At 60.3% G+C, this 27,266-nt stretch overlaps 2 protein-coding genes across 3 annotated transcripts; one reads left to right on the top strand and one right to left on the bottom strand.

The window, feature by feature from the left end:
• The first annotated feature begins 3,020 nt into the window (after positions 1-3,020).
• DBN1 (drebrin 1) lies at positions 3,021-17,660 on the top strand. Its single transcript, XM_012660727.1, has 14 exons — positions 3,021-3,272; positions 7,826-7,881; positions 8,520-8,632; positions 8,822-8,896; positions 9,022-9,168; positions 9,325-9,402; positions 9,633-9,784; positions 9,863-9,926; positions 13,855-13,911; positions 14,002-14,125; positions 15,287-15,457; positions 15,844-16,517; positions 16,814-16,916; positions 17,081-17,660. Exons 1-14 carry the CDS (start codon positions 3,187-3,189, stop codon positions 17,149-17,151), a joined length of 1,971 nt encoding a protein of 656 aa, XP_012516181.1. The 5' UTR covers positions 3,021-3,186; the 3' UTR covers positions 17,152-17,660.
• A 561-nt stretch (positions 17,661-18,221) lies between these two features.
• On the bottom strand, positions 18,222-27,266 carry PRR7 (proline rich 7 (synaptic)). Of its 2 annotated transcripts, XM_012660728.1 has the most exons (4): positions 27,099-27,266; positions 20,369-20,442; positions 18,952-19,614; positions 18,222-18,784 (listed from the first exon to the last, which is right to left on the bottom strand). In XM_012660728.1, exons 3-4 carry the CDS (start codon positions 19,382-19,384, stop codon positions 18,387-18,389), a joined length of 831 nt encoding a protein of 276 aa, XP_012516182.1. In that variant the 5' UTR covers positions 19,385-19,614; positions 20,369-20,442; positions 27,099-27,266; the 3' UTR covers positions 18,222-18,386. The 2 variants fall into 2 exon arrangements, with proteins under 2 accessions (XP_012516182.1, XP_012516183.1); XM_012660729.1 differs by lacking the exon at positions 20,369-20,442.

Genomic DNA, 27,266 nt, shown 5'->3' on the forward strand with positions numbered 1-27,266 from the left:
GGTTGGGATTCAAACTTGACTAGGCCTGAATGCAAAGCACACCCCAAGAGGGAAGGACGGGCCCCTCCTCAGTTGGGGCCTAAAGGGAGGAGGGCAGGGGGCCAGGGCTCCGGGGGCCATGGGGTCAGCTTGCTGACTGAGAGCCTGGGGAGCAGCCGGGAGGCCAGGGCCAGCTGCTTGGGAGACTGTGCAGGGAGAGTCACTGCCTGGTGGTCAGCAAGGACCCCGGGACCAGACTGGGTCCTCCTGCGCGGGGTCCAGGCGCTGGAAGATCAACTCAGGTTTCACCCATGTCCCTTGTCACTGGCAAAACTGACCACTACTTGGGGACCAGGTAGATTAGGAAGGACTCTTTCAGCTGCAATTCAGGTTGGTTCAAGCAAAAAGAGTTAATTTGACTGAGAAAGTTACTGGCTCCAGACCCGGCTGGATCCAGGCACCCATGGGTGTTACTGGGAATCTCTCGTTCTCTCTCCATCTCTCAGCCCTGCCTTCCTCGGTGCTGGCTTTCCTCTCAGGAGGCTGTCCCCATTATTGGCAGGGATGCTCCCCACCAGGGCCGGGCCCTCACCCTGCCAGCTCAGCAACCTCAGTAGATAGAGAGAGCCTTTCTTAATAGTTTCAGCAAAAGTCCCCGGGCCAACACCCATTGGACTGACTTGGGTCACAAGTCCATCCCTGAAGTACTCACTGGGTCAGACCCAACCAGGCCTGAGTCACATGCCCCATCTGGAGCCAACAGTGAGAAGTTCACCAGAAGACAGGGGCAAGGCTGAGCAGGCCTGACCAGGAATGGCCCCTGCACTTCCTCCCTTGTGCCCAGGGTCCCAGCCCTGCTCCCCTCCTGGACCTCACAGCTGGAGCCTCAGGAAATTTTCCCAACCAGACTCCAGGCCAGCCTGGCCCCTGGGTGTGGAAATAGGGGTGCTGGGGGGCAGTGGGGAGGGTGTGTGGTATACTGAAGTGACATGGGACAGACATGGGTTCCCATCAAGACTTTGCCACTCACCAGCTGTGTACCTTTGGGCAAGTCACCACCCCTCTCTGAGCCTCAGGTTTCCCATCTTAAAACAGCAATAACAACCAACACATGGACAGCACCTACTATGTACTGTTACCATTTTAAGCACTTTCTAGATACTTTTTTTAAATCCTTAAACTGACCCTAGGAGGTAGGTCCCCTCACTGCCATCCCCATGTTACAGTTGAGTGGTCCAGGAGGGGTCAGGCAGCTCGTCTGGGACCACACCATCAGCAACAGGCTTTTCGGAGCAGAACTAACGTGGTAAACGCAAGTGTCTGGCCTGCACCGGGGCAGATGCCTGGGCAGGGCTGTGAGCACGCTGGCGCTGTGCTTGGCAGGATCTTGCAGAGGCAAGATGAGGCCAGAGAAGGCTCCATCAGCTGGTGCTGGAAAAGTCTTGCAGCCTCCCCTCAGCCTGGAAAGCTTCCTGAGAGGTGTGGGGGAGCAAGAACAGGAAGGTGGGGGTAGAGGGAGGAGGGTGGGGCCATGAGGAGGAAAGGGGGGTTCTCCTTTCTAAGCCTCCAACCAGTCACATTTTATCCTCACAACAGGTTATCAAAAGGAAACTCAGAGAGGGGAAGCATTTTAGCCAAGGTCACAGAGCAAGGGATCAGTTTCTGCATCTGCATCCTCCCTTGTTCTCATCTTTCCTACTCAGGGGATCCAGAAGCCACTGGATCCCAGTGTGTGGGATCCCAGCCTCCCAGTGTGTGGGGAGAGCCATGTCAGTAACTTGAAGGGTGATCAATCCTGGGGGGTGGCAGACATGAAGGCATGGTGGGAGGCACCTACAAGTCACCTGCCTACCAAGGAGGCTGGGTGTATGTATGGGTTTCTGGGGCAGCCAGTGGCTGACAGGAGGCAGGCTCTCAGAGGACAGAATGACCAGTGGCCACCCACTCCCACCAGTCAAGGTAACTGAGAACTACGGGTCCACTGAATTTGGCAACTTAGCGATCCCTGGTGATCTTGGCCAGAGCAGTGCCAGGGAAAATGGGGGTAGGAGGAGACAGATCACAGGCGACAGATGTTGATATACATCCTGTAGAAATGACAGGATGAAGACGATGGCAGAAGAGGGAAGGGAGTGAAGATCAGTGGGGAACCCCCTTGCTTCCCTGAAAACAGAGAAAACTGGATGTGGGATGTATGGGAACTCTCTATACTATCTTTGTAATTTTTCTGTAAATCTAAAACTATTCTAAAATAGAAAGTTTATTTTAAAATATTGGTGGCAAGGGGCTGGAGCGTTTGTAGGTGGCTGGTGGGGAGGCAGGAATTTGAGGAGGGGTCCACTTAGGACTTCTGTTTTGAGCGTGCAGGAGGCTGGTGGGGCAGTGGGACTGGCCTGAGATGACAAGGCCATGGAGCAGGGATGCAGGAGTGTGGTTAGCAACTGGATCAGGCCCGGCCTAGGACAGGAGGAGGGTGCAGCCAGGGATGGGGTGATGAATGGGGGAGAGCACGTGCTAAGCATGGGGTTGGGAGTGAGGCCAAAGCCGGGACGGCAAAGGAACTGGGATGGATTTGGGGTTGGGATTCAGATGGCAGTGGACAGTGATGGGTGGACCAGGATCGGACCTTTCTTTCAGGGACAGAGATGGGCTGCAGACGTGCCAGGAGTGGGCTGGCATGTGAACTGGGTTGGGGTTAGGGATCGGGATGGACCAGGGATGGCGGTGAGGTCGGGGTGGAGGTAAATGAGGCAATGGGTGGGGCTGGACCAGAGTGGGGCTGGGTTTGGGGCTGGGAAGAGGGTGAGCCTAGGTTGGAGCCAGGGACGGGCCGGGGCAGAGGAGGGTTTGGGACGCGGGGGGCACGGGCCTGGGAAGCAGAGGGGCAGCTCAGCTCCGCCCGGCCGCCGCGCGCAGGGCGCGTGGGCGAGGGGCCTGGGCGCCCGGGGCAGGCCGGGAAGGGGGGCCGGGCCTCCCCCTGGGCCGGCCCGGGCGGCGCTAGGACCGAGCGGGGAGGGAGCGAGCCGGGCGGAGCCAGCGCCCCCCGCCCCCCGCCGGCCGGCTCCCCTCCCCCGGCCCTGGCTCGCGCGGCTCGCAGCGCTGCAGAGGCTCAGAGGCGGCGGCGGCGACTCCCTCTTTCCCTTCCTCCTCCTCGGTCCGTCCGTCCGTCCGTGCATCTGTCCGTTCGGCCTCGGTCCGGCCCGAAGCATGGCCGGCGTCAGCTTCAGCGGCCACCGCCTGGAGCTGCTGGCGGCGTACGAGGAGGTGATTCGGGAGGAGAGCGCGGCCGACTGGTGAGCCCCCCGCCCCCGCCCCCAGCCCCTTTGTCCCCGCCGCGGCCGCCGCGCCTTTGTTTGCATCCGGCCCCGCCGCGGGGAGGGGGGAGGAGACCCCGAAATGCTGCTGCGGGCCCTCCGGGGAGGGGCTGCCTTTGTGCGCGCCGGGGGAGGGGAGGGGCCGGGCCGGCCGGGCGGGGCACTGCCGGGCCCCAGGCGCCCCGAGACGCCCCAGGCGCGCGGTGGGAGCGGGCGGCAGGACGCAGGCCAGAAAGACGCGGGTTCCAGATGTGTGGCCGGGGGCCGCGTGCCCCTGCGGGAGCCCATCCCCCACTCTCACCGCCTCCCTCCTCCCCCGGGCCCAGGGGACAGGTGTGCACAGGGCGGCCAAGGGCACCTTCGCCACCTTCCAGCGTGTGAGGACCGGACGGGGTCCGGGTGGCCACCGAGCTAGCGAAGCCAGCGCAGCCTGCCTGGCTTGGCCGGGCCCGGCCGCCGCACAAAGGAAAGCTAGGGCGGGGGAGGAGCGGAGCGGGCTGGGGGCCGGGGCGCCCCGCCCACTGGGGACCTCTCGGAGTTGGCCTTCTCCTCCGCCCCCCCCCCCCCCCCGGACTGGAGTGTGATGGAAGGCTGCTCACTGCCACATGGCGACTGCAAAGTGACTCCCATACCTCTCCCGGGTTGCTGAGGAGGCAGGGATGAGCCCTCCTCTCCCCGACCTGAAGGGGACGGCAGCGACTGGGCATCTGGGCTGCGGGATACCGAGGGGACTGAGCTGCTTGTCTAGGGGGCCAGCCGAGGTCCCTGGGAGAAAGCCTTATGGAGAACAAGCTGAGGGAGCCCCCAAAGAGGGATGAGGGGGGTGAGTAGATCCCTTGGGTTCCTAGCAAAGGTTACTGGGTCCCTGACGGGGTGGAGCTGGACTGCCCCTCACCTCCCTCCCCAGCTGTGGTCTCCCCCTGCGTGGGGGAGGATACAGACTTCCTGCTCTGGGGCTGGAGCCCCTGGTGTGGCAGGAAAGAAAACCAAGGGATTCCACAGTGCCCCATCCTGGAATCATCATTCCCCCAAAATACTTTTCTTATGGAGCAGCTGCCCATTCTGTTCCTAGGCCTCTCCTCCCCTGGAAGGCAGGCAAACAGGAAATAGGCTCTTGTCCTGGAGGAAACCGAGGCACAGAGTAAGGGCAGGTCTGAGGGACCCCACTTGCGCTGGCCTCACCCTCACACTGGGAGGGCAGCGAGGTAGGGACACTGACCTGGGGGCTGGAGAAGGGGACAAGATAGCCAGGCATCCATGCCATGGTACTGCAGCACTGGCGGGCAGCCAGCCTGGAAGGATGGACCCGGGAGACGAGCTCTGGTGTCCTGCAGGTCAGCCACAGGAGAGGCCAGCACAGGCTAAGCAGGCAGGCGGCCCACCCGTTGTCCCAGCCCTCTCCCTGGGGTGCTGAGATCATGGGAGGAGTTCTGGGCAAGTGGCCGGCTTGGCCAATGGAAGAGCTGGCCTTGGGATATGGCCCTGCCTGGGGAGAGGCACAACTCACCCCAGAACACCTTCCTCAACCTCTATGTTGGGGGGTGTTGTCTACCACCACCCCATTTTCACCTAACCCCCCAAAAGCAGACCTCTGGCAGCCTAGCGCCAAGGCCAGACACCACTGCTGCCCCACATTCTGCTCAGCAGAGGCCTGGGCTCCCACCACCCAGCATCATCCATGTGGCCAAAGCAAGTTATTCATCACCGGCATGCGTCACCCCCATCTGGGTTGTGTGTGGGACACACGCAGACGCACACATGCACCCCGCACATGGCACAGTTGCTCGCTCCCAAAGGCCCAGATCGCGTTTTGGAAGAAGGCCGTGAGGACCACATCGTGCAGAAGGGGCCTGAGTGCCCCCAGCGCCCAGCACAGAACCAGGGGTGCGCTGAGGTCTTGAGACTCAAGGGTAGACCCTGCACTTAGGGTCTGCCCAGAGGAAGGGGTGGCTTGGGTACAATTGCTGGCTGCCCTCCCTTACCTTGCCTTTAATCAGGGAGGGGGTGATTGGGGGGACTCACTCCTGGGTGGCAGGGTCTCTGAAATGAACCTCTGCCCTGGCACTGGGAGCAGGGGACCCAGGAAGTCAGGTTGTGCAGTGACAATGACAAAGGGCACTGTTGCCTTCATTGTGATATTATTCACTGTGTGACCACAAACAAGTCTCTGGTCTTCTCTGGTCCTCTTGGGAAGAAGAGGAGATTGGACTCAACCATGTCTAGGATACCCACGGCCTTCCAGCTCTGACATCCTGTGGGTGGGATTGTCCTGAGGGGTCTACCTGTTCTCAGCCCCCACCCACAGCCGACCCCAGGATCTCCCTGGAACTGCTGCAGGCCAGCTCCCACCTCAGCCTAGTCCAGTTTCTCTGGCCTAGATGGTTTCTAAGAGTTTGTGTCAATATCACAAACACCTACTGGTGCTGCTCTGTGCTGGGCCCTGGGACCCAGAGAGCAGTGTGTGTTCATTGACCCAGTCAGAATTCCTGCCTTCACGAAGCTGCCAGTCTGGGGCAGTATCTGTCCCCAGGGGTTGGAGCTGGAGAGATGTGTAGATTCCTGGTCCTGCCTCCCTACCCCCTGGATGCCCAGAGGATGCCCAGCAGATTCACTGCCAGGCCCAGGGTGCCTCTGGTGTGTTTGAGAAGTACTGGTCTCACATCCCCGTGGGGTGTGGTGGGTGCCGTGGGGAGGTGCAGCTCGGGGGACACTGCTGGGGGAGCTGGCACTGGGTCCTGAAGGATGGAAGGATTCAGTCAGGGGCAGGAGTGGGGCAGAGAAGCAGATCCAGCCTTCCGTGTGAAAGAACCACAGGCAAAGGGTCCCGGGCGGGACCCCCCCAGCACCGGGCTCGGGATGGGGAGCCATCCAGGGTGGCCCAAGTGTGTGACGTGGATGCAGAGTTCTGATGGAAAGGCAGGCTGGGGTGGAGCTGAGGGAGGTGGGCTGCTGAAGGGTTTGAACTGAGGTATGGTTTCTGTTGGGGAAGGGCTGTGGCCGGAGCAGGAAGAGGTGGCAAGAGATGGGTAGGCGGGGACTGAGGATGGAAGGGGCTTCTAGAGCCTGGGCAAGGCAAAGACAAGTCGTCCCAAATTGGGGTAATGTCGATAGCAGTTCCTGGGAACCAGGATCCCTGGGCTCTGCCTCAGTTTCCCATCTGTGAAAGGAGAGGGGCAGACCCTGCTTCTCTGAGGGCCCTTTGTTCCCAGGGGTGGGTTAGGGCAGCCAGACAGGTGGTGGGACAGCTGTGCTGGGAAGCAGCTGTCGGGCTGGGCTGGGGCAGGGGCAGCAGTTGGATCAGGAGCTCCTAGCCCCACAGCCCACCTGTGTCCTTTTCTGGAGGTGGGGTGGGAGTTTGGGACAGGGTGTGGCTGGGGGCCATATTGTCCTGGCAGTAACCTTCTGGGGCTGGGGCCAGACATCCTCCTCCTCCCCTCCCCCACCTCCTCCTTCATTTCCTCTTCCTTCTCTTCTTTCCTTTCTCTTACCTTCCTCTCTGCCTCCTCTCCCTGCTTCTCTTGTCCATTGCCCTCCTCTGCTGTCTCCCCTCCTCACAGCCTCCTGCCTTGGAACTGGGGAATAGTTTGGAGAAGGGTCTGAGCCCTTCTGAACCTCAGGGACAAGGCCCTTCCCAGGTGGCAGATCCCTTCTTCTCTCCCAGTGGGTCCTCAGCCCTGCCTGCATCCAGGTGGGAGGCGTCTCTGCACTCCCCTCATGGCGGGCCAAGGAGCCAGGCCAGACAAAGCCGGGGAGGAGGAGGAAGGAGGAAGGCTGCTAGGTCAGCTTTCTGGCTTAGCTAAGGCAGAAGGAAAGGGGCAGTCCCAGGAGACCTCTGCGCGGTGGAGGCAGCCTAGGGGCTGGAAGGCCGGGAGAGCGTGGCTGCCCTGGGGCTGGAGTCTGGGCAGAGTGACTTGCAGTGACCTCATCCCCATTTCAGAGAGGCGGAGATTGAGGCTAAGGGCGGGTTTCCGGGGTCCTTTGTGTACTAGGAGAATGCAGCAGGGGTGGGCCAGTCATGTGCCAATTGCTAGGTTGCTATGGTTACTGGGGGATGCCCAGAGCTGTGGGTGCACCAGGTTCTATCTCCTCCCCTTTCCTCCCGGTGGAGGGGGAGGTGCAGTGGGTACCAAGGCACGTGCCAGGTAGGTTCCTGGCATCGGCCAATGGGGGATGAGGATCGTGGTAGCCAGGGAACGGTAACCAAGGAACCGTCGCCTTGGAATCTTCATCACACACCCGCTCCACTGGGTTGTAGGCTGCCAGGGCCAGGGCCAGGACGCGCTGAGCTCGACCAAGCAGCAATTTCTCCTCTCATTCCCTGCTCCCACTTGCCCCAGCCACCCACAGGGCTACCAGTATGCACCCTACTGGCTCTCACTTGAAATGGTGCCTGGCCCTGTTGTCAGGGGAGCAGCAGGAGCCCTCCCCCTTCTCTTCTCTCCCCCTGTGTCCCTCCTCCTCCCCAGAGCCATCCCCACCCAAAATTGGTGGCCTGGGCCCTGACAGTTTGATGAGACACCCCCCTTCCCCAGGGCTCTGTACACATATGAGGATGGCTCAGATGACCTCAAGCTTGCAGCCTCAGGAGGTAAGAATTTCAGCCTCTCCCTCGCCTTCCTCTCTGCCCCTCTTCTGGTGGTTTTCTTCCCCACCCTCCTGGCTGGGCCACCCTCCACCTTCCCGCCTGCATCCAGCAGACCCACACTGGTCTGGCGGGTGTCCTTCCTCCTTCTTCTAGGCATCCCTGTGGTCCCAAGTGGGGAGGGAGGGAGCCTTGTCTAACATTTGACTTCTGCGAAGACTGAGCTTCAGAAAGGAAAGTGACTTGCCCGGAGTCACACGGCTGAGAGGGAAGGGGCTTGGCAGGGCCGGCCTGGATTGGCACCACCTTCTCCAGAGCTGGGAGGATTTATTTTACCCCGCTGGGCACCAGCACCTGGTGAGATGTGATGATGTGTGAAGAGGAGACATAAGGATGTGTGAGGAACAGGCACTTCCCCAGTGCTACCCAAATCAGGCCCTGGAGGGTTCTGAGGCAAAGCTAGACACTGTCTGCCCCTTACCCCCACTCTGTACCAGCAGAGAACTCTGCAACCTCCGGATCTCAGAGGCCAGAAGACCCCTGGGTGTGCCTGCAGAGCCCGTGAGGAGTCTTTGGGTTCCAGGCACTTTTTGGGGTAAGGGTTTAGGAGATGGAGAGTCATGACCCTTTCCTGACTCCCCCAGAAGGGGGCTTGCAGGAGCTTTCGGGCCACTTCGAGAACCAGAAGGTGATGTACGGCTTCTGCAGCGTCAAGGACTCCCAGGCTGCGCTACCAAAATACGTGCTCATCAACTGGGTATGCAGCTTCGGGCTGGGGAAGGGAGCTGAAGGCCCAGAATTGTCGCCCTCCACCCGCCACTGCCCTTTAACACCGGTGGAGAGAGAAGCCCGCTGGCCCCGGGGAGGGTAGTCGGAGGCCTGGAACCTCAGCATGTCAGGGCCCTCACATCCTTTCCTGACCCCCTCTGTGCTGGGTACTTTGCAGGTGGGTGAAGACGTGCCTGATGCCCGTAAGTGCGCTTGTGCCAGCCATGTGGCCAAGGTGGCCGAGTTCTTCCAGGTGTGTATGGAGCCGGGGCTCCCCCGGGGGCTGTTGGGCGCAGCCTCCCAGGGCCTGGTGTGAGTGCGAAGGGCAGTAACGGTAAGGAGCTGTGATGCCGCCTGAACACTGCCTTCTTGTGGAAGGGTGTCGACGTGATCGTGAATGCCAGCAGCGTGGAAGACATCGACGCAGGCGCCATTGGGCAGCGGCTCTCCAATGGGCTGGCGCGGCTCTCTAGCCCTGTGCTGCACCGGCTGCGGCTGCGAGAGGATGAGAACGCCGAGCCCGTGGTCAGTGTGTGCCTGGGGCTGGCCGGCCCTGCCCACGTGTCCTGACACCTGAGTCTGGCCTGCCGGCTCCTTCCTAGCGCTCACCCTTTGCACGTGGGGGCTTCCAGGGCATTCGGCCTGCTCTCTGTGCTCATGCCGGCTCATTTGACTCTGCAGGGCACCACCTACCAGAAGACGGACGCAGCTGTAGAGATGAAGCGGATTAACCGTGAGCAGTTCTGGGAACAGGCCAAGGTATGGGACCCTGCGCCTGGGCTTTGGGCTGAGCTGCCCTTCCCAGGCCGCATGGGGAAGCCCTGAGTCCCTCACTTGGGACAGCATGACAGAGCAAGCCTTCTTGGCCTTGTGCCCACGGCTCTCCCCTGACCCCTCAAACAACTGGCTCCTTAGCCCTGGGCTAGGGAGGGCCAGAGGGTCAGACTAGGCCCCCAGGCTCAGGGCCTGCCTTGCTCTGTGGCCTGCAGAAGGAGGAAGAGCTGAGGAAGGAGGAGGAGCGGAAGAAGGCCCTGGACGAGAGGCTGAGGTTTGAGCAGGAGCGGATGGAGCAGGAGCGGCAGGAGCAGGAGGAGCGTGAGCGGCGCTACCGGGAGCGGGAACAGCAGATTGAGGAGCACAGGTGAGCCCCCCCACGTGGTGGCTTGGGGTCCCCAGGCCACCCTGCAGGGGTGCTGGCTGCTTATATTTATTGTTCCAGGAGGAAACAGCAGACTTTAGAAGCTGAAGAGGCCAAGAGGAGGTTGAAGGAGCAGTCTATCTTTGTAAGTTCTTTGCCAGGGCTCCTGTCTCCTGGTCCAGGAAGTGAGGATAGTCCCTTTGTTCCTGGGCCTCGTGGGGAGTGGCTTGGGGACAGCACGGGTGTTCTGGGGACCTGCATGGGCATGGGGGGCCATGGAACGTCCAGGCTGGCACCCCATCATGTCGGGCTCTGGCTTCTGGCTGTGGAGAAGCTCGTACTCTAGACTGAAAGAGAAAATGCAGCTTGACCCAGACCCTCACTGACCAGCCTCCCCGTCCCCTCCCCAGCGGGGCCGGGGGTGCGCAGGGTGGATCAGACACAGTTCCTGCACTTAGGCTCGAGGCCTGGTCCCTGCCATGAGAGTGGTGCAGAGCTGCGTGAACACGCCCAGGCTGGTGCTCTGAGCAGCTATGCTGAGTGTGCAGCGTCTCCTCTGGAGTAGCCCCTTCTTCCAGGGGTGCCGTCCTAGTCTCCAAACTCTGGGAACGGCTCATGGGTCCTGTGGATTGGTCCCTGAAAATCACAGTGCAGTCAAATATTCATGCTTTGAACTGAACTCAGTGTTTCAGAAATAGCTACTGTTGTTGAAGACTAAACGTGGTTCAGTTCAGGAGGGGAGGTAGGGTCAGACCTACCAGGATTGGGACTGTGAAGGGCAGGTCTTGGGCCATGGGGACTCAAACAAGCCTCACGGCCACACTCACAGGAGGCTGAGAGGGAGGAGGCAAGGCAGTCTTGTAGGTACCAGCATTAAGTGGCTGTCGTAGGTCACTCCGATCACATAAGCCCTGGGATGGGTGGAGATGATGTGCGGTTGGTTCGCAGCAGTCTCAGCCGTTCATTCGGCAGACACCTGCCGCCTGCATGTGCCAGGTGTTAGAAATGAGCTGGAGAGCAAGATGGGCAAGATCTTTGTTTTTAACTAGTTGATTGAGTTCTCTGTTTTTAATTGTAGAATATGCATAACATAAAAGATACCATTTCAGCCATTTTGAAGTACACAGTTCAGTGGCATTAAGTGCATTCACACTGTTGTGCAGCCGTCACCACCTTCCACTTCCAGAACTTTTCCCTCTTGCAAAACTAAAACTCTATGCCCACGGAACGATAACTCCCCAGTCCCCTACCCCCCAGCCCCTGGCAGCCACGATTCTACTTTCTGTCTCTATGAATTTGATTACTCTGGGTATCTCATTCAGGGGTCACCCTTTGTGACCGGCTTATTCCACTTAGGATGTTTCTCAAGGTCCATCGATGCTGTAGCACGTGTCAGAATCTCCTTCTTTATAAAGGCCGAACGATATTCCATTGTGTGTATATACCACATTTTGTGTATCCATTTCAAGGTTTTTCTTTTTTTTTTAGACAGCATCTTGCTCTGTTGCCCGGGCTAGAGCACCATGGCATCAGCCTAGCTCACAGCAACCTCAAACTCCTGGATCAAATGATCCTCCTACCTTAGCTTCCTGAGTAGCTGGAACTACAGGCACTCGTCACCACGCCCAGCTAATTTTTTTGTTTCTAATTTTAGTCGGCTGGCTACTTTTTTCTATTTTTAGTAGAGACAGGGTCTCGCTCTTGCTCAGGCTGATCTCAAACTCCTGACCTCAAGCTATCCTCGCACCTCGGCTTCCCAGAGTTCCTAGGATTACAGGTGTGAGCCACCATGCCCGGCCCATTTCAAGGTTTTTTGAAAAAGCTTATGCTAAAATTTCAAACACACACACACACGTATACACATACAGGTAGAATAATATAGTGAACCACTGAACTAATTGCTCATTTCCACCAATTATCAACATTTCAGGCAAAGTTTGAGGGGTTCACACCATTATGTTGTAGTCCCATCTGGCCTGTCAATGTGAGATCCCAGTTTCTCTTACGTGACAGTGACAGTGGACATTCCAAGTCAGTGTGGTGGCCTTGTAACTTCAGGTTTTCTACGGAAGCTCCCATGTGAGAAACTTTGAGATTTAGCACCATAAAATGGTCTCTCATGGTTTAAGCAGCTATTCTGCTTTCTCTCCCCTGTTAATAAGAATTGTGTTCCTTGTCTGGGTTATCTTTTTGCCTGGGCTGCCAGGGAGCTCCCATGTATCTGAAAATGCTTACGCACAGCAGTGCTCTTGACCCTTACAGTTAGTGTGTTGATCTCTCTTACCCATAGCCCTTGTTTCAGTGTTATTCACATGGGTGACAGTAAAGCCTTTGTGGTAAGCTGCCTCTGGTCCTTTTTTTTTTTTTTTTGAGATGGTCTTGAACTTCTGGCCGCAGGTGATCCTCCTGCCTCGGTCTCTCAGAGTGCTGGGATTACAAGTGTGAGCCCCTGTGTCCTGCCTGGTCCTTTTTTGGAACAAGGCAGAGGAGCCTAGTGAGGTTACAGTAGGCAGGGGCAGAGTACCAAAGGCTGGTTGGATGCACATGTGTTTATGGGAGGGCCAGACTGGAGCCCAGTGGGCTGAGGAGGGCATTTGGTAGGGAAGGGAGGGAAGCTGGCACTTCATCCTGGGAGACACAGAGTTACTGTTGAAGTGACAGCCCTCTCGAGGGGGTACTGTTACATGAAGGGCCTTTCTGGTGCACTCTGACGCTAAGTTCAAGTTCTAGGTTGTGTGCTCAGAAACAAAGAAGCCCTGTTCTGTCACCACCTCACCTGTAGCGTCTCCTCGCTCGGCAGTCCCACGTGCCTCATCTGCCACGTGAGCAACAGGGATGCCGAGTAGGAGGTCTTTGGTGTAGTGAGTCAGTTGAACAAACGTGCCAACCTTGTGCTGGCCACTCACACAGACCCAGGTCCTCATCCTGTGTCACTCACAGGGGGTGGGGGAGATGACCCCAGAAACAGGAAATTGCGATGTGTCGTAATCTGTGGTAGGTGCCAGGAACACCCAGGAGGCAGTGCCCAGGCTGAGGCTGGAACCAGAGGGCAGGATGTGGGGTGGGAGTCCGGCTGAGCGGAGAGAGAGGTGGTCTGCCATGCCAAGGCACAGAGGTGGGCAAGGGCACGCCTGTTCCGGGAGCTGTGACTGCACGGAGCTGGAGCTGAGGACTTGACATCCACATCAGAGTGGGGCGAGTCGGGGTGGGGCAGGGGCTAGGTCAGGAGGGGGGAGGGGAATGCATGCCTGGCCAGGGGCCTGCCTACTCGCACCCTGGGGTTGCAGTCCCGCAACGCTGTGTGATGTGAAGCCGGCACGTGAAGCCCAGTGGGGCGTGGTGGGGGCTGCAGTGTCAGGCAGCTGCAGCGCCACCCTGGCCCACAGCTGCTTTTGGGGCATGCGGGTAGTGTTGCCAGGGCCTGTGGCGTTTTAAGAGAAACTGGGATCCCAATTTCAGTATCAGAGTTCCTGATTTTTAAGTAGTGGCAACTAATTAACATAGTTTAAAAATATCATCCCAGCAAAACAAAAGCCATCTGTGGGTCATACTCAGCCAGCACTTGCTGTGGCTCATGGGAAGCCCTGCGGGCTTTAAGCTCGGGAAAACCATGGTCTGATCTGGATTTTGGGAAGGTTCTTTTAGGGCCCATACAAGGGAGCTTAGTGGGGAGAGCAGGGAGGCCGGGACCAGTGAGGACCCTGGCCCATGATGCCAGAGTCCAGGAGGCACTGATAGGAGCGTGGTGACCCTGGTACAGGGCTAGGAGGTCTGAGAAAAGTTAGCTTCAAAGCAAGGTGTACTCCTGGGTGGCCCTGGGCGCCTGTTTGAGGGATGCAGCAGGGAGCAAGCAGGTGCGGGAGCTGGGTGTCCAGGACCTGGCCAGCCTGGAGATGAGGTGGCCAAGGGCCTGCAGGGTGGGGAGAGGGGCTGTGTGCCTGGGTGGTGGGGGGGAGCAGGAGTGCTGCCTCTGAGACCCTTCCTGCCAGATCGTGGAAGAAACATGCAGGCTGTAAGAAGGCCGAGAGTCCCTGCGGGGTGGGTGCCCAGGACACTGTCCCTTTGGTTTCCAGGGTGACCAGCGGGATGAGGAAGAAACCCAGATGAAGAAGTCGGAATCGGAGGTGGAGGTGAGAGGTGGGGGCACAGGACGGGTGAGGCAGGCGGGGGCTGCCCTAGCTGGGCCCTGCCCAGCCCAGCACCAATCCTTGTGCCCTCAGGAGGCAGCAGCCATTATAGCCCAGCGGCCTGACAACCCCCGGGAGTTCTTCAAGCAGCAGGAACGAGTCGCATCGGCCTCCGCGGGCAGCTGTGACGTGCCCTTGCCCTTCAACCACCGGCCAGGTAGTCCCAGGCCTCACCCCCACCTGACCCCTCCTCCTCAGGTCCTGGCTCCGAGCCTCTCTGGGACACTTTCTTGGAAGGGAAGCCTTGCCCAGGGACTCCTTGGAGAAGGCGAGACCCTCCATCCAACGTGCTTCCACCCACCGCTTCCCAGGTGGCAGGACCCCGAGAAGGGCCGGGGGCAGTGTTGATGTTGGGCCTTGGCTGAGCAATGGGCACTGCCAGGGCCAACTGGGCAGCTCTGGCTCAGGCTGAGGCACACTGCCAGCCGCAGGGAGCAGCCGTGCTGGGGTGAACTAGGTCTGGCCTAAAGGGTTGGGGGTGCATGTGGGCTGGGTTCTCACCCTGGCTGAGTCTGAGCAGCCTGGATCCTGCACCTGGGCTCCGTGTTCGGCCCCTCCCTGTGCTCCGCGCCAACACTCTCGCACACTCGTGCCCGCGTCTGCCGGTCTAGTTTGCTTGGCCCTGAGTGTGCAGGCTGTCCTGGTCGTGCTCTGCTTAGAGGCTGGCGGTGTGTAGCAGGCTCCTTGCTGTGTGTTTGCTGCTGGGCTTGGCTGAATGTGCACCCTGGCTGGAGGCAGCTTGGACATCCAGGGCCGGCCCTGGGGGCGGGTGAGGCCTCGGGCGGGGGTGGGGGAGACTGACCCTCTCTTGTCCTCTGTCTCTCTCTCTGTCTGTCTCTCTCGGCAGGTCGTCCGTACTGCCCTTTCATAAAGGCATCGGACAGTGGGCCTTCCTCCTCCTCCTCTTCCTCCTCCTCCCCTCCACGGACTCCCTTTCCCTATATCACCTGTCACCGCACCCCAAACCTCTCTTCCTCCCTCCCATGTAGGTAGCAGCCCCAGGCCTCGGCGGGGGGTAAGGAGGGCCCCGCTTCCCAGCAGCCCCCCGCCCTCACTCCCCTAGCCTGACTGCTGATCTCTGGTGTTTGTCCCCCAGAGCAGGTACTACCTGCCTCTTACCCTTGGCCCTATGGGGCGCTGGCCCCCAGGGGCCTGGCTTATAGGGCCTGGAGCTGTAGTCTGGCCCCTGGGAGGCCTGGGGAGCTCCCAGCCCCCACCCAGACTCCAGAGAGGAGGTGTTGGCCAGGTCCCAGGTGGACAGTCCTGGTCCTACCTGGCCCCCCCACCCTCACTGACCAACCTGGGGGTTTTCCCACAGGCAGCCACCTGGACAGCCACCGGAGGATGGCGCCTACCCCCATCCCCACCCGGAGCCCGTCCGACTCAAGCGCAGCCTCCACTCCTGTCACTGAGCAGGTCGAACGGGCCCTGGATGAGGTCACGTCCTCACAGCCTCCGCCACTGCCGCCACCGCCCCTGCCAGCCCAAGGTGAGAGAGGGACCCTACCTGCACCGGGCCTCCCATCAGCCCCTGGGCTGGGAACCCCGAGTTGCCATGGTAACAGCTCCCCAGGGATCTGGGCCACCCATCACCATGCCTGTACTGCCCTGGAAATGTCTGTGGCAGGGAGCAGCCCCGGTTTGCAGACCTGCACTCTAAACCGCAGTCCCTCCCTCCAGGGGCTGCCGAGCGGTGTAAAGACACCAGGTGAAGGGATGCTGGGGTGCAGGTTGGTGCTGAGAGGAGCCCTGCGTGGAAGTCCCCACTCCTCTCTCCTCAGTGGGTGGACAGGGTATGTAGGTGGCCGCCCAGGGTCTCCATCCTTCCCCAAGGGAGCTAATTGGCATCTGTCTCCTCCATCTGTGCTGTGACAGAGACCCAGGAGCCCAGCCCCAGCCTGGACAGTGAAGAGACCAGAGCGGCAGCCCCTCAGGCCTGGGCTGGCCTCATGGAGGAGCCCCCTCAGGCACAGGTGCCCCCCCGGGGACAAGGCAGGCCTGAGGAGGACTTGGCATTCTTGGAGGAATCTCCAGAGCAGGCTGTTGCAGCTGCCCCTGTGGAGCCTGCCGCAGCTGACACCACTGTGGTCGACACCTCGGTGGCTGATGCCAATGCAGCTGACACCACTGAATCTGCCGCTGCCACTGCTGACACCACTATTGCCAACAATGTGCCCCCCACCACTGCCAGCCTCATCAACCTATGGCCTGGTGATGGGGAAGGGGCCTCCGCACTCCAGGCTGAGCCCCTGGCCCCCACGCCATCCTCGGGTACTGAGGTCACCCTGGCAGAGGTACCCCTGCTGGACGAGGTGGCTCAGGACCCCCTGCCGCCAGTAGGTGGAGGTTGTACCAACCTTCTCAATTTTGATGAGCTACCTGAGCCGCCAGCTACCTTCTGTGACCCAGAGGAGGAAGCAGAAGGGGAGCCCCTGGTTGCCCCCCAGGCCCCAGCTCTGCCCTCAGCTTTCGGAGAGCTGGAGCAGGAGCCAGAGCCGGAACCCCACCTGCTGACCAATGGCGAGACCACCCAGAAGGAGGGGACCCAGGTGGGGCAGGGGCAACCTGGGGGAGGGCTGGTAGTCAGGGCTAAGCAGGGGGCTGGCTCTGCATTCCTCAAGCTTGCAACAGTACCCCATCTCTCTGTGACCCACATTATTTGGGGGGATGCTCATTCCACTCCCCCTCCCTGGACCAACTCTGCTTTTGTTCCCAAGGCAGGCGTTTGTGTTTCCCTAGCAACCACTGATGGAATCATTGGTTGCTGAGGAAATGGGCTCAGGCCTGATAGGTCAGTCCTAGTCCTGCTGGGTGGGGCCAAGTGACCTGGTGCTTTCCCCTGCAGGCCAGTGAGGGGTACTTCAGTCAGTCACAGGAGGAGGAGTTTGCCCAATCGGAAGAGCTGTGTGCAAAGGCTCCGCCTCCTGTGTTCTACAACAAGCCTCCAGGTAGTACTGGGGGTTTGGGGGGCAATTCGGGTGGTGGTCTGGGTTTGAGTGTGGGCAGACAGCCCCATATACACACACTACTGGCACAGCTCCAAGAGGTTGGGGACAAAATCATGGATGTGCTGGGCCATCTCCTTAAGCCCTCTCCTCTCCCAACACCACAGAAATCGACATCACCTGCTGGGATGCAGACCCAGTACCGGAAGAAGAGGAGGGCTTCGAGGGTGGCGATTAGCGGTGGTGCCAGCCCTAGGTGCCCTTGCCAAGGCCGCCCACCCGTGCTGCCTCTGGCCAGATGGCCCACCGTGCCTGCATTCGCAGCAGCTCCGCCTGGCACCTACTCCGGATTCCGGCCATGGCCGAGGACTTGGCCGCTTCCCTACCCACAGGGCCTGACTTTTACAGCTTTTCTCTCTTTTTTTTAAAAGTTGATAGGAGACTTGTACAGTTGACTGGTTTTCCTCCCGTTGGTAGTTGAGCCGCTGTTGCAAAATTCCACCCTTCCTGCCCGGTCCAGACTGTAGCTCTTAGTCCTTCCTGCTCAGCTGGCGGGGGGCAGACTTTGCTTGGGGCCTGGTGTCGGGGGAGCTCTGGTGGGAAAATGCCCCTCCACTTCTTTTCCTAGTTTTATGTTTCTTGGAAAAAAAATCAATTTGTATTCTCTGTCCAGGGCTTCAGATATTTTGCACGAATTTTAAAACATGGCAATAAATGGCTCATGGGCTCTGGCTCCCTGGGACCCCCCCCCCTCCCTGCCTGACCCAAAGGAAGTAGCAGGCCCAGCTGGGGCCCCTCGGCTACCCCGCCCTCTCCTGCCGGGCAGGTCCCAGGCTGGAGGCCCTAGGCGAGATTCAGGTCGGGTCTGTGGATGGGGCGCCTCCCCAACTCCTTTCTCTTTGCTTGGGTTCCTTTTTCACATTAACTGTTTTTTTGGAAAGCACAAACTTCTGTAACAGGTCGTGCTCATGTCTGTTAATAAAGAAGTCCAGATCCCTTTGGGCCTGCTGCTCTGGGCCTCCAGGGACTGATCTGGTGTGGGCCACGCCCCGTCCCCATTCCCAATTCTTCTCACCTCTATGGCCGCAGAGGGAGCGGCACCTCTGTCGCCAGGGGGCGCCCTAGCCGCGATCGCACAGGCAGGCCAGCCGGAGGTCGGGTATCCCAGGACAACCGGCCCCGGTCCCGGAAGGCGGTTGTCTCTTCAGGCTAGCTTGTAGTGGGAACGCGCTCACGTTCCTTCCCGCCAAGGCCCCAGCGTGTCTGGTTACCAGAACGCTGGGCGCAAGCAGTGGGTGCCCCCTCCGCTTGTACCAAACCAGATCACACACCTTTATTATCCTCAAAATGTAACAAACGGGGTAAGAAATCCCTCCCTCCCCCCGCCCCACCCCGCAGTCCAAGGGAAGCATTTAAAAAGCCCCGCAGTCAGGCCAGGAGTGCGCCGGTGGGGCCCGGACGCCGGGCGCCCCTCTATACGGCTGTAGTCCTCCCGAACAAGGGGATGGAGACCGGCAGGCGCCAAGCTCCGTGCTCCAGGGGCTCGCGGCTGCTGAGCTCTGAGTCGGTCCAGCTGGGGAAGACCCGGCGGCCGCGCTCGGCCTGCAGACACAGGGCGGGGCAGGGCGGCGCGGGCCGCGGAGCGCTGGGCAGGTGCAGCGCCGAGGTGTAGCCCCGGTCCAGGAAGAGCGGCTTGTAGCTGGGCGGCGGCTGCTCCTGTTTCTCCGCGCTGTCGCGGCGGCTCAGAAACGGCGTGACGATCTTGCGGTAGAGGCCGCGCGTGTCCGTGAGCACCTCGCTGTAGGGCGGCGGCGGCTCGGCCATCAGCACCGCCTCCTCGTAACACGGTGGCTTGGACATGTCCGATTCCGCTGTGGAATGAATGGGAAGCGGCCCGGGAGGTAAGGCCACCGGGCCCCGACTCCCGCGAAGGCCCCGGCCTTCTCCTCGGCTCTGCGGGAGGCAGGCAGCGAGCCCACCCCTGCCGAGGCCCCGCCGCCCCGGCATCACGCCCGCCTCTAGCCAGGCCCGTACTCACTTTGGCGCGGGTAGCTCCAGGGCCGCGGCGGCACGGAGAGGTGCGGCGGCAGCGGCGGCGGCGGGTGCGGGAGCGCGTGGTGGTGCGCGTGCGCGTGCGGCTGCGCGGGCCCGTGGTGCAGCAGCGGGTGCACGTGCACGTGCGAATGCGCGTGCGCCGGCGCCTCCAAGCGGCTGCGGTGTGGCGGCGGCGGCGGTGGCGGCGGCGGCGGCGGCGCCAGGCCGGGGGGGCTCCCGGCCAGGCTGCCCTCCAAGTCGAGGGGCTCCAGCTCCAGGGCGCGCAGGTTCTGCTCGCGCAGGCGTTCCTCCTGCCGCCGTTTGAGGCGGCGGCGCAGGAAGCTGCAGAAGCAGCAGAGCAGAACGATGAGACCCCAGATGAGCCAGAAGCCGGCGAAGCACGTGAGGAACGTGTAGGTGCCCTGGGACATCACCATGGCGGCGGCGGGTCCTCGGCTGCTTCACTGGACACTGGGCTCCTCTGCGTGGCCCCGGGCCCGCGCCACGCTCCCAGGTGCCGCCAGCGTCACTCGGGGGCCTGCGGCCGGGGGCTGCCCGTGGCTGGGCTCACGTCGTGCGCGCGCCGGCGGGGGACAGCAGCTGCGCCCGCTCCTTCCCATGGCGCCGGCGGGCGCGCGGGCGTGCCTCACCCGGGGCCGCGCTGGACCTGTGGGGCAGACAATGCGCAGTGAAGGCGCGCCGCGGCCCGAGACGACTTCCCGGCCCGCGCCCGAGCCCTGCGCAGGCCGGGGGAAGCCTCTTCTGTGGGAACCCCCGCATTCCCCGGGGGCATGGTGACGTCACCGAGGATGACGTCATGCCGCGAGGTTTCCCCAGTAGGGTTTCCCCGGATCTGAGACCTGGCGGCCGCCGCTGAGCCTTGCTGCGGAGGGGACCAAAGGCAGGCCAGCAGGGGGCACGCAAAGGCCGGGCTCGGGCTCTGAGCCCGCACGACAGATTCGCCACCCGCAACCCCCGGGCACGAGGTACCCCAGGTCCCAAAAGATTTCAGAGGCTTGTAGGAACCAGGGAGCTGAAGAGGAGTCTCGGCGCGGTTGCTTGGCGACGGGGAAAGGGTGGCGCACCTCCTAGAGGCCCGCAAGCAGCCCACCCGGCGCCCTGCGCGCACGCCCAGCAGTCCCTGCTGCCCAAAGCATGGAACATCCAGGCCTGCGCCGCACCGCGCTCTCCGCCGCTCTCCCAGGGGACTCGGGCCGATGGCTCCGACTGCTGCTGCGTGCCACGCGGGCCCCGGGCCCTGCCTTTGTCCGCGCTTGGCGCGCCGGGCGTGGGCCTGCTCCAACTCCGCTTCCCTGCCTCCTAGCCATGCGCAGCCCCTCTTGGCTCTGCCGCTCTAGCTCCAGGCCGGGCTTCCTTTCCCTCTCTGCAGCGGGGAGGAAATCTAGATGAGACTCGGAAGCCTGGTCCTGCATTCACTCCAGATGGGCAGCTCTAGTTCCTCCTCCTCTCCACAGCTGGGCTGAGAGCTGGCACCCTAAGAGGTATGTAGGAGGGTGCCCTGGCTCAGGAGCGAAGGGCAGCAGGCAACTGCTCCCCACCCCCACAGAACACAGATGAGCCCTTCCTGCATGCCTTACACCCAGGGGCTTTAACACGCAACCCTTTGGGGTAACTGTAATGATTCCTATTTTCCAGATGAGGAACGGGGTAGGGGGGGAGCAATTGGCTGTGTAGATGGCAGGTGGCAGAGCCGTAATTTGAACCCAGGCCTGGCCACAAAACCTTAGCCTGAGTGGGGTGCGGGCGTGCAGCTGCCTGGGCTACTTTATGGGCCTATTCCAGGGGCCCCATGGACCCTCCTACCCCAGGTATGCCCAAGACACACACACTCTGCTTTGGGGGCCACAGTGAGCCTGAGCCCCAAGTTGGGGGGAAGCCAGGCCATGGGCCACCCCACACTTCTCCCCAGATGGCTCCTGTCTGACTCCACAGCTGCCTTCAGCCATGTGCCACTTGGTGCCCGTGCCAGTCCCTTTCTCCTGGGCCTGCCGTTCCAGAACAGACAATGGCAGGAACAATAGCTCTGCCCGCCCCCTCCACAACCCTGCCATGAGGCTGCCATGGCGACGCAGCCCAGATAAAAACACGATGCTGCCAGTTACTGAGAGTGAATTAAATCTGTTATTCTCCTTTTCCCAAGCCATCAGGAATGCCCTGAGGAAACTGCCACTAACTAGAGGTCCCCCTGGTCTGCAAAGTGGGAAGAGCTCTGGGTCAGAAATGGCACTTCTGGGGCTAAAGGTGATGGGGTTTAGCTGAGTTAGAAGTATCTGTTTTGTTCTAGTCCCTTTCCGTGCAGAACCCCATCATCAACACCATCTTGTCACTGATGGTCGTGCCCATTTGATAGATGAGACAGGCTCAGAAAGGGAAATGACTTGTCCCAAGTCACACAGCTAATCAGTGGAGAAGCTGAATCCAAACTCTGTGTCAAAACACTTTCCCCCTATGTGACAAATGAGATGTAACTGAAAAGCCTGGTGCTCGTGAGCATTCAATACACGAGGACTTGGCGGCCGTCGGGGGCGCTGGCAGAATGGCCGGCTAGTAGCTGAAATGTGCATTCCTGTTCCTTCCCAGTCAGGCCCTGGCGTGCCTGGCCACCAGCCCTTGGTGCAACAGCTCAAGGGTGGGACAGGGCTATGGGATGAAGGGGAGATGGAATGGCAGCTCCAGGTGAGACAAAGGACAGGGACCTGCATACCCTGAGGGTACCCAGCTCAGGCTGGGCACTAGGCCAGACCAGGGCAGGCCACACCCAAGATCCACTGGATGCCACTGTCACCCCTAAGCCAGGAGGCAGGAGTCACTGCTGCATTCTACAGACTAGGCAACTTTGGGCCAGAGAGAGGAAGTGTCTTGCTTAAGGTCTCGCAGCTGAGCAGGACCTCTGACCCCCGATCTGCCTCCAGCCCTCAGCTGGAGTGGGCGGAGGCGACGCGGAACGCTGTCCTCTGTTGCGCTGCAGCAGGCCCAGGGCTGCAGCCCTGTCCGAATCCTCCCTCCTGGTTGCTCAGCAGTCTCATCCAATCCGCCGTAAGCGCTCCATACGCGCAGACTGAGAGATTCACTCAGGCCTTTCAAAATGCTCCACCTGACCAGGCCAAACTTCTCAAAGCAGCCGAAAGAGCCAGGCCGCCTTCCTGCTCCATGCAAGCTCCTGCCCTTGCCGGGGGCTTCAGACTCAGGCCTGGCCACAGCCACCACCCTCAGCCACTGGCCCTGCCCACCCCTCTCCAGAGTCAACAGCAGACACCTGCCTCTTGCCCGCTCTGCTTGTGCGCTACAGCCTGCCCTTCAGACGGATTTAAATCTGCCATTTTATTGCCCATTTTCTGTTTCCTCCATTTGTCTTACTTTCTTGCAGGTTATTTGAGCATTTTTTAGGATTCCATCTTGATTTATGTGTAGCGTTTTTGAAGCATATCGCTCTGTATGGTTTTCTTAGGCCACAAACTAACTGGGAACACAGCAGGGGACAAAAGACCCTGGGTGAGTTTCTTAGCCTCTTTGTGGCCTCAGTTTCCTCCGCAGTGAGGATTGAGCTGATCCACGCAAAGGGCTTAGAGATGCCCAACAAACACTAGCTCTGATGACGGTGGCTTCTGAGTGGGGATGCAGACGTGTGTGTTCCCAGGGCACTCCCTGCCTCGGGGCTGGACACTACAGAGAGTTCTCACAGTCATCCTAGGAAGCAGGCTGGCATTCTAGTCATTTGACATGTGAGAACACTTGGCTCAAAGAGATTAAAGGACACCCAAGGGCACACAGATCTCTTATTCTAGGGCTTGGTTGCATTGCTGTGGACACCTACCACATTGGCCCTCACACACAAAGAACCCCAGCACCTCAACCTTAGACCCCAAAGATCTGCTACTGGGTCCTATATCTCAATCAAGGGCCTACCATTCACCCCTTCCACCAAATTCTGCTGTCCCTGCCCTCTGCAATGTCTCATCTGTCCACTTCCTTTGGGCCTCCTGCCACTGTCTTGGCCAGGCCTCCATCACCATGCTTGCCACTGTGCTGTGCCCGTGCCCAGCTCAGCCACTCTCCACATCAGCCACTTCCCCAGGCCTCTCCTGCCTGAGCCTTCCAGTGCCACGCCACTGCCTCCGTGCAGCCCTGTAACACAGTTTAGACTAAGGCCCCCAGATATGCCCCTGTGAGAACACAGAGCGCTGGGCTCCACTCCTAGCATTGGATTCAGTAGGTCTGGGGTGGGAGCCCAAGAGTTTGCATTTGTGAAGTTCCTAGCAGACGCTGCTGGTGCTGGCCCAGGGAGCACACCATGGGGACCACTGAGCTCGATCAGGGCATCCAGGATGAGCTCCTGCCAAGGCCTCTTGGCCTCACCTGGCACTTCCCTGGACAGGCCAGCCCTGAGCCACCTCACCCCCAGGGCGTTGAGAAGCCCAGAGATATCAGAATGTTCTACGATGGCCTGTGTCCAGCACCAGAGGCTGCATCTCTCTTATCCGCTGGCACACAGTACCTCAAGAACCACTTGTTGAAGGAGTGACTGGAGGTATCCAGTTACCTGCTTGGTCTTTCAGCTGTAGGACAGGGAGTACCTCAAGAGCTGGGTCTGTGTTCAATTCATTCCTGAGGAAAGCCAGCCATTCACCAAAATGTCACCGAGAGAGAGGTCACCACCCAACCCTCTGTCCTGGCAGGGTGGCTTATAAGCAAGCTAACCCCCCATTGGTCTAGGTGGAAAGAAAGAAGACTGCACAGAAGTGCGCACCAAGGCTCTGGGACGGGGAGAGGAAATCCCGCCCAGCACAGCCCCTGGGTCCAGCAGCGAAGCCCTGGACATGAGGCTGTCCTCAAGTGAAGGGACAGAGACTCAGAACAGGAGGGAGGGAGGAGAGTGTGGTGTGGTGTGTGCTGAGTGGGGGTGGGGTGGAGGAGAAGGAGGGTGACTGTCAACCTGTCCTGCATACTTTGCATGTGCCAGGCCTGCCACTAGCCTCTACCTTTGTTATCTCAGCAACACTCGCAGGGCGTGGCTGCTGCCATCCCATTCTACAGATGAGGATGTAGGCTCAACAAGGGGCAGGGCTAGCTCAGGCCCATGCTGCCAGGTGGCTGTGAAGCCCAGGCAACTGCAAAGCCTAATGCCCTGGCAGGAAGGGAGAGCATTTCAGGGAGGCACTGGCGATATTTCTACACCCCGCCCACACCAAGACAGATGTCAGAGAGCAGACAGACAGACAGGCGTAGAGCTGGCCAGAACCTCATCTCCACCTAGGCCAGGGTACTGAGTGGTACCCTTGCTTTCAGGCAGCATCTGTGACCCAACACTGACACCAAGCCAGCAACCTAGGGCTGGGGAAACTGCAAACAGGACAACAGAGACTGGGGCCCCTGTGGGCTTGTGGGTAGAGAGGCCTTCCTTAGGCCAGCACCTACCACACTCACTCCGGCCCTCTTGAGGGGGGCTGTGGGACAGGATGTTCAGAGACCATGCTCCCCACCGAAACCTCAGCCCGCGGCTCTCTGCCTCCATCCTCGCACCCAGCATGGGAATAACTCTCCGGCCCTGCAAGAGAGTTGGCCGCACAGGGGTAGCTGATGACACCCTCTTGTGGCGGGCAGCCCCGGTTCAGATTCGGCTTCTGCCCTAACAGAGCCATGTGAGCCCATCCTGGCCATTCCCACACCTGACCCAAAGTTTCTTCACTTGTCCAACAGGGATGACAAGACCTGCCTGGCAGTGCTGAGAGGAGAGGAGAGCAGAACTGATGAGGGATGTGAAATACTTCGAGCCCAGCCCACACATCTGCAAGTGACCAACCAAACACCAGTACCTTGCAACCTCAGGAGGCTCAAATGTGGAAACCAGCTACCAGGGTGCTACCTTGTAAATCTGCTGTCACTTTACCATGGACCAGAGCAGAGGTGTCAGATTCATGACCCTCAAGTTGGACACAGTTCATGGACATGTTTTGTTGGCTCACAATCCACTTTTTAAAATATTCTGATTAGTTGCCAACATTTAAAATCCAGGAGATTTAAGGTCTAGATTTCTGGCTCATCTTGAAAATTGGACAATCCTGTCATACCAAGTCCATATTTCACACCGTGACAAGAGACTGGAGCCAAGCAGCTCCCTGGGCCACCTCAGTCATTCCATTGTCCCCTGGCCCCTGGAAGCATGTGGGTTTCAGTCTCTGCGCTAGATTGAGCACCTACAGGGTCCAGCACTACATGGGCCCATCTTTGCTAAATTCTCTCTCCCGAGGCCAGGACTGCAAGCTGATCAGGCCACAGAGCCTATGAACCGGGGACCGGAGGGGACTGGAGGCTTCCCAGGATCTGAGAGGGCCCTCACTGCTTGGTCTCACCCAGAGAGAGAAAATGGAGGGAGGGAGAGAGGAGAGGAAGGAGGAAGCCAGCCCAGTCCTATAAAGCATCTGGGGAGCAAGAATCTGGCTGATGCAGGAAGGAAAGGTGTACCAAGGCCTGAAAGACACAGGGAATTTCCTCGCTGGAGGAATGTGAAGGAAGATTAAAAATGCTCCTCTAGAAGGCTCTACAGTTCTTTCCTGCCTGGGTTACAAGGGATGTCATATATAGCAGGCAGAGACGGTCTTTGCCAGCAGAGAAACCTGCACTGGAAACTCAGCTCTACCACTCACTGGCTGTGTGACCTTGGGCAAGTCACTTCACTTCCCTAAACCTGAGAGCCTTCGCCTCTACAATGGGGATGATAAACTTACCTTGTGCAACTGTTGCAAAAGTTAGGAGATAACGGATGCAGAGTGCTCAATACAGGTCTCACATGGAGCGGGAACAGAACGAAAGGAATAATTCCAGAGGCAGCCCTGCCTGTGGGGGATTCAGGCCTGATTGCCAGGGCACCACCTATCTAAGACCATCTCGTGCCAAGGCCTCACATGCCCCAAGTACTGTCACCTCCGGTGCCCAAGATACCTCCTTGAATGAGAAAGGAAACCCAAGGGTGGCTGTGGTCTCCGGGATGCTGGGTCTGAAGCCTGAGAGTGGGGCTGGCATCTGCTGAGTCAGGGCTGGGAGAGCTGGCGGGAGGGCCATTTCTCTCTCCAGCACGCTGCTGCCCGCTGAGGGGAGGCTGGGAGGGAAGCCAGAGGTCATTTCCTCTGAGTCAGAGGCCATTCTCCTCCCAGAGGAGCTCCCCTGAAGGACCGAACACCTCCATGTGGTGCTGGCCTCCCTGCCGGCCAACCTGCATGTCACCCAGCACAGTGGGGCATTGTGCTCAGACGAGAAAGGGGCCCTTGTGATCCAGACGACGGGCTGGGTCGCTCCCGTTCGGCCTAGGCTTCAGCTTCCCTGGGTCAGCAATGTCCTTTCCTCTGCTCCTGCCCACTCTGCTTCCACCCCTCCCTGGAGAATGGTGGCTAGGAGCGCCCAGCAGAGACTCACCGCCGGCCCATGCCTGGCCTTGAGGAGGAGGGATGCGAGCTTCTTGCCTCTCCCCTGGTAAGGAACATCGCCTCTGGGGAACCCAGCCCGGGTCAGGCCATGTTGAGGGTGGGCGGGAGGAGGCCCTGCGTGGTGCTAGCGGTGGGACTGCCGGCAGAGACCCCAGACGGAATCTCCAAGCTTCCTCCTCCCGCGGCCGGCCCAGGGGCTGGGCCGCCCCCACGTTTGCAGCCACCCCAGGAGCCCTGCTGCGACGGCTGCAGCCACGTGGGAGCCAGCTCGTGCCCACGGGCCGCTCGCCCCCGCCCCCACCTTCGACGTGCTGTGGAGGCAGGCACACCCAGACAGGCCGGAGAGGCGACGCTCCCCTCACCCTGCACCCCTCTCCCCCTGCCCCCCACCCCGAGCTGTGGTCCCTTGGGGGGGAGGGAGGGGGAGGGGGCGTCGCCGCCTCGCAGTCGCGTTGCCGTGGAGCGCAACCCCGTTGCTGTGGCAACCGTTTCCAAGCGAACTGGTGGCGGCTCGCGCCCGGCTCTGGCTCCCTCGCTCTCCCTCTCTCCGGTGTGGGCTGGGGGAGGGGCTGCCCGCGGCCCGGGCTGGGGTCCGGGTCTGCGACCCCGGGCCAGGGCGCAGAGCCGCCCGCAGCAAAGGGTTCAGTCCTGGGACCATCTTCCGCCCGCGCTCCGTGCCCGCCCGGCCCGCAGCCGCCGAGGTACTCACGGGCCCAGGCATCCTCCTCGAGCTCGTCCTCCTGGCTCGGGCGAGCGGCGCGAGCCCAGCGGACAGAGCCCCGGGCCTGGGGGAGGCGGCGGCGGCGGCGGCCCCGGGGAGCAGACAGCGGCAGTGAAAACGGCTCCGAGCGCTGGGCTGGAGGCGCGGGGCGCGCGC

This window comes from Propithecus coquereli, unplaced genomic scaffold, assembly GCF_000956105.1.
Source record: "Propithecus coquereli isolate 6110/MARCELLA unplaced genomic scaffold, Pcoq_1.0 Scaffold676, whole genome shotgun sequence".
Classification (NCBI taxonomy): domain Eukaryota; kingdom Metazoa; phylum Chordata; class Mammalia; order Primates; family Indriidae; genus Propithecus; species Propithecus coquereli.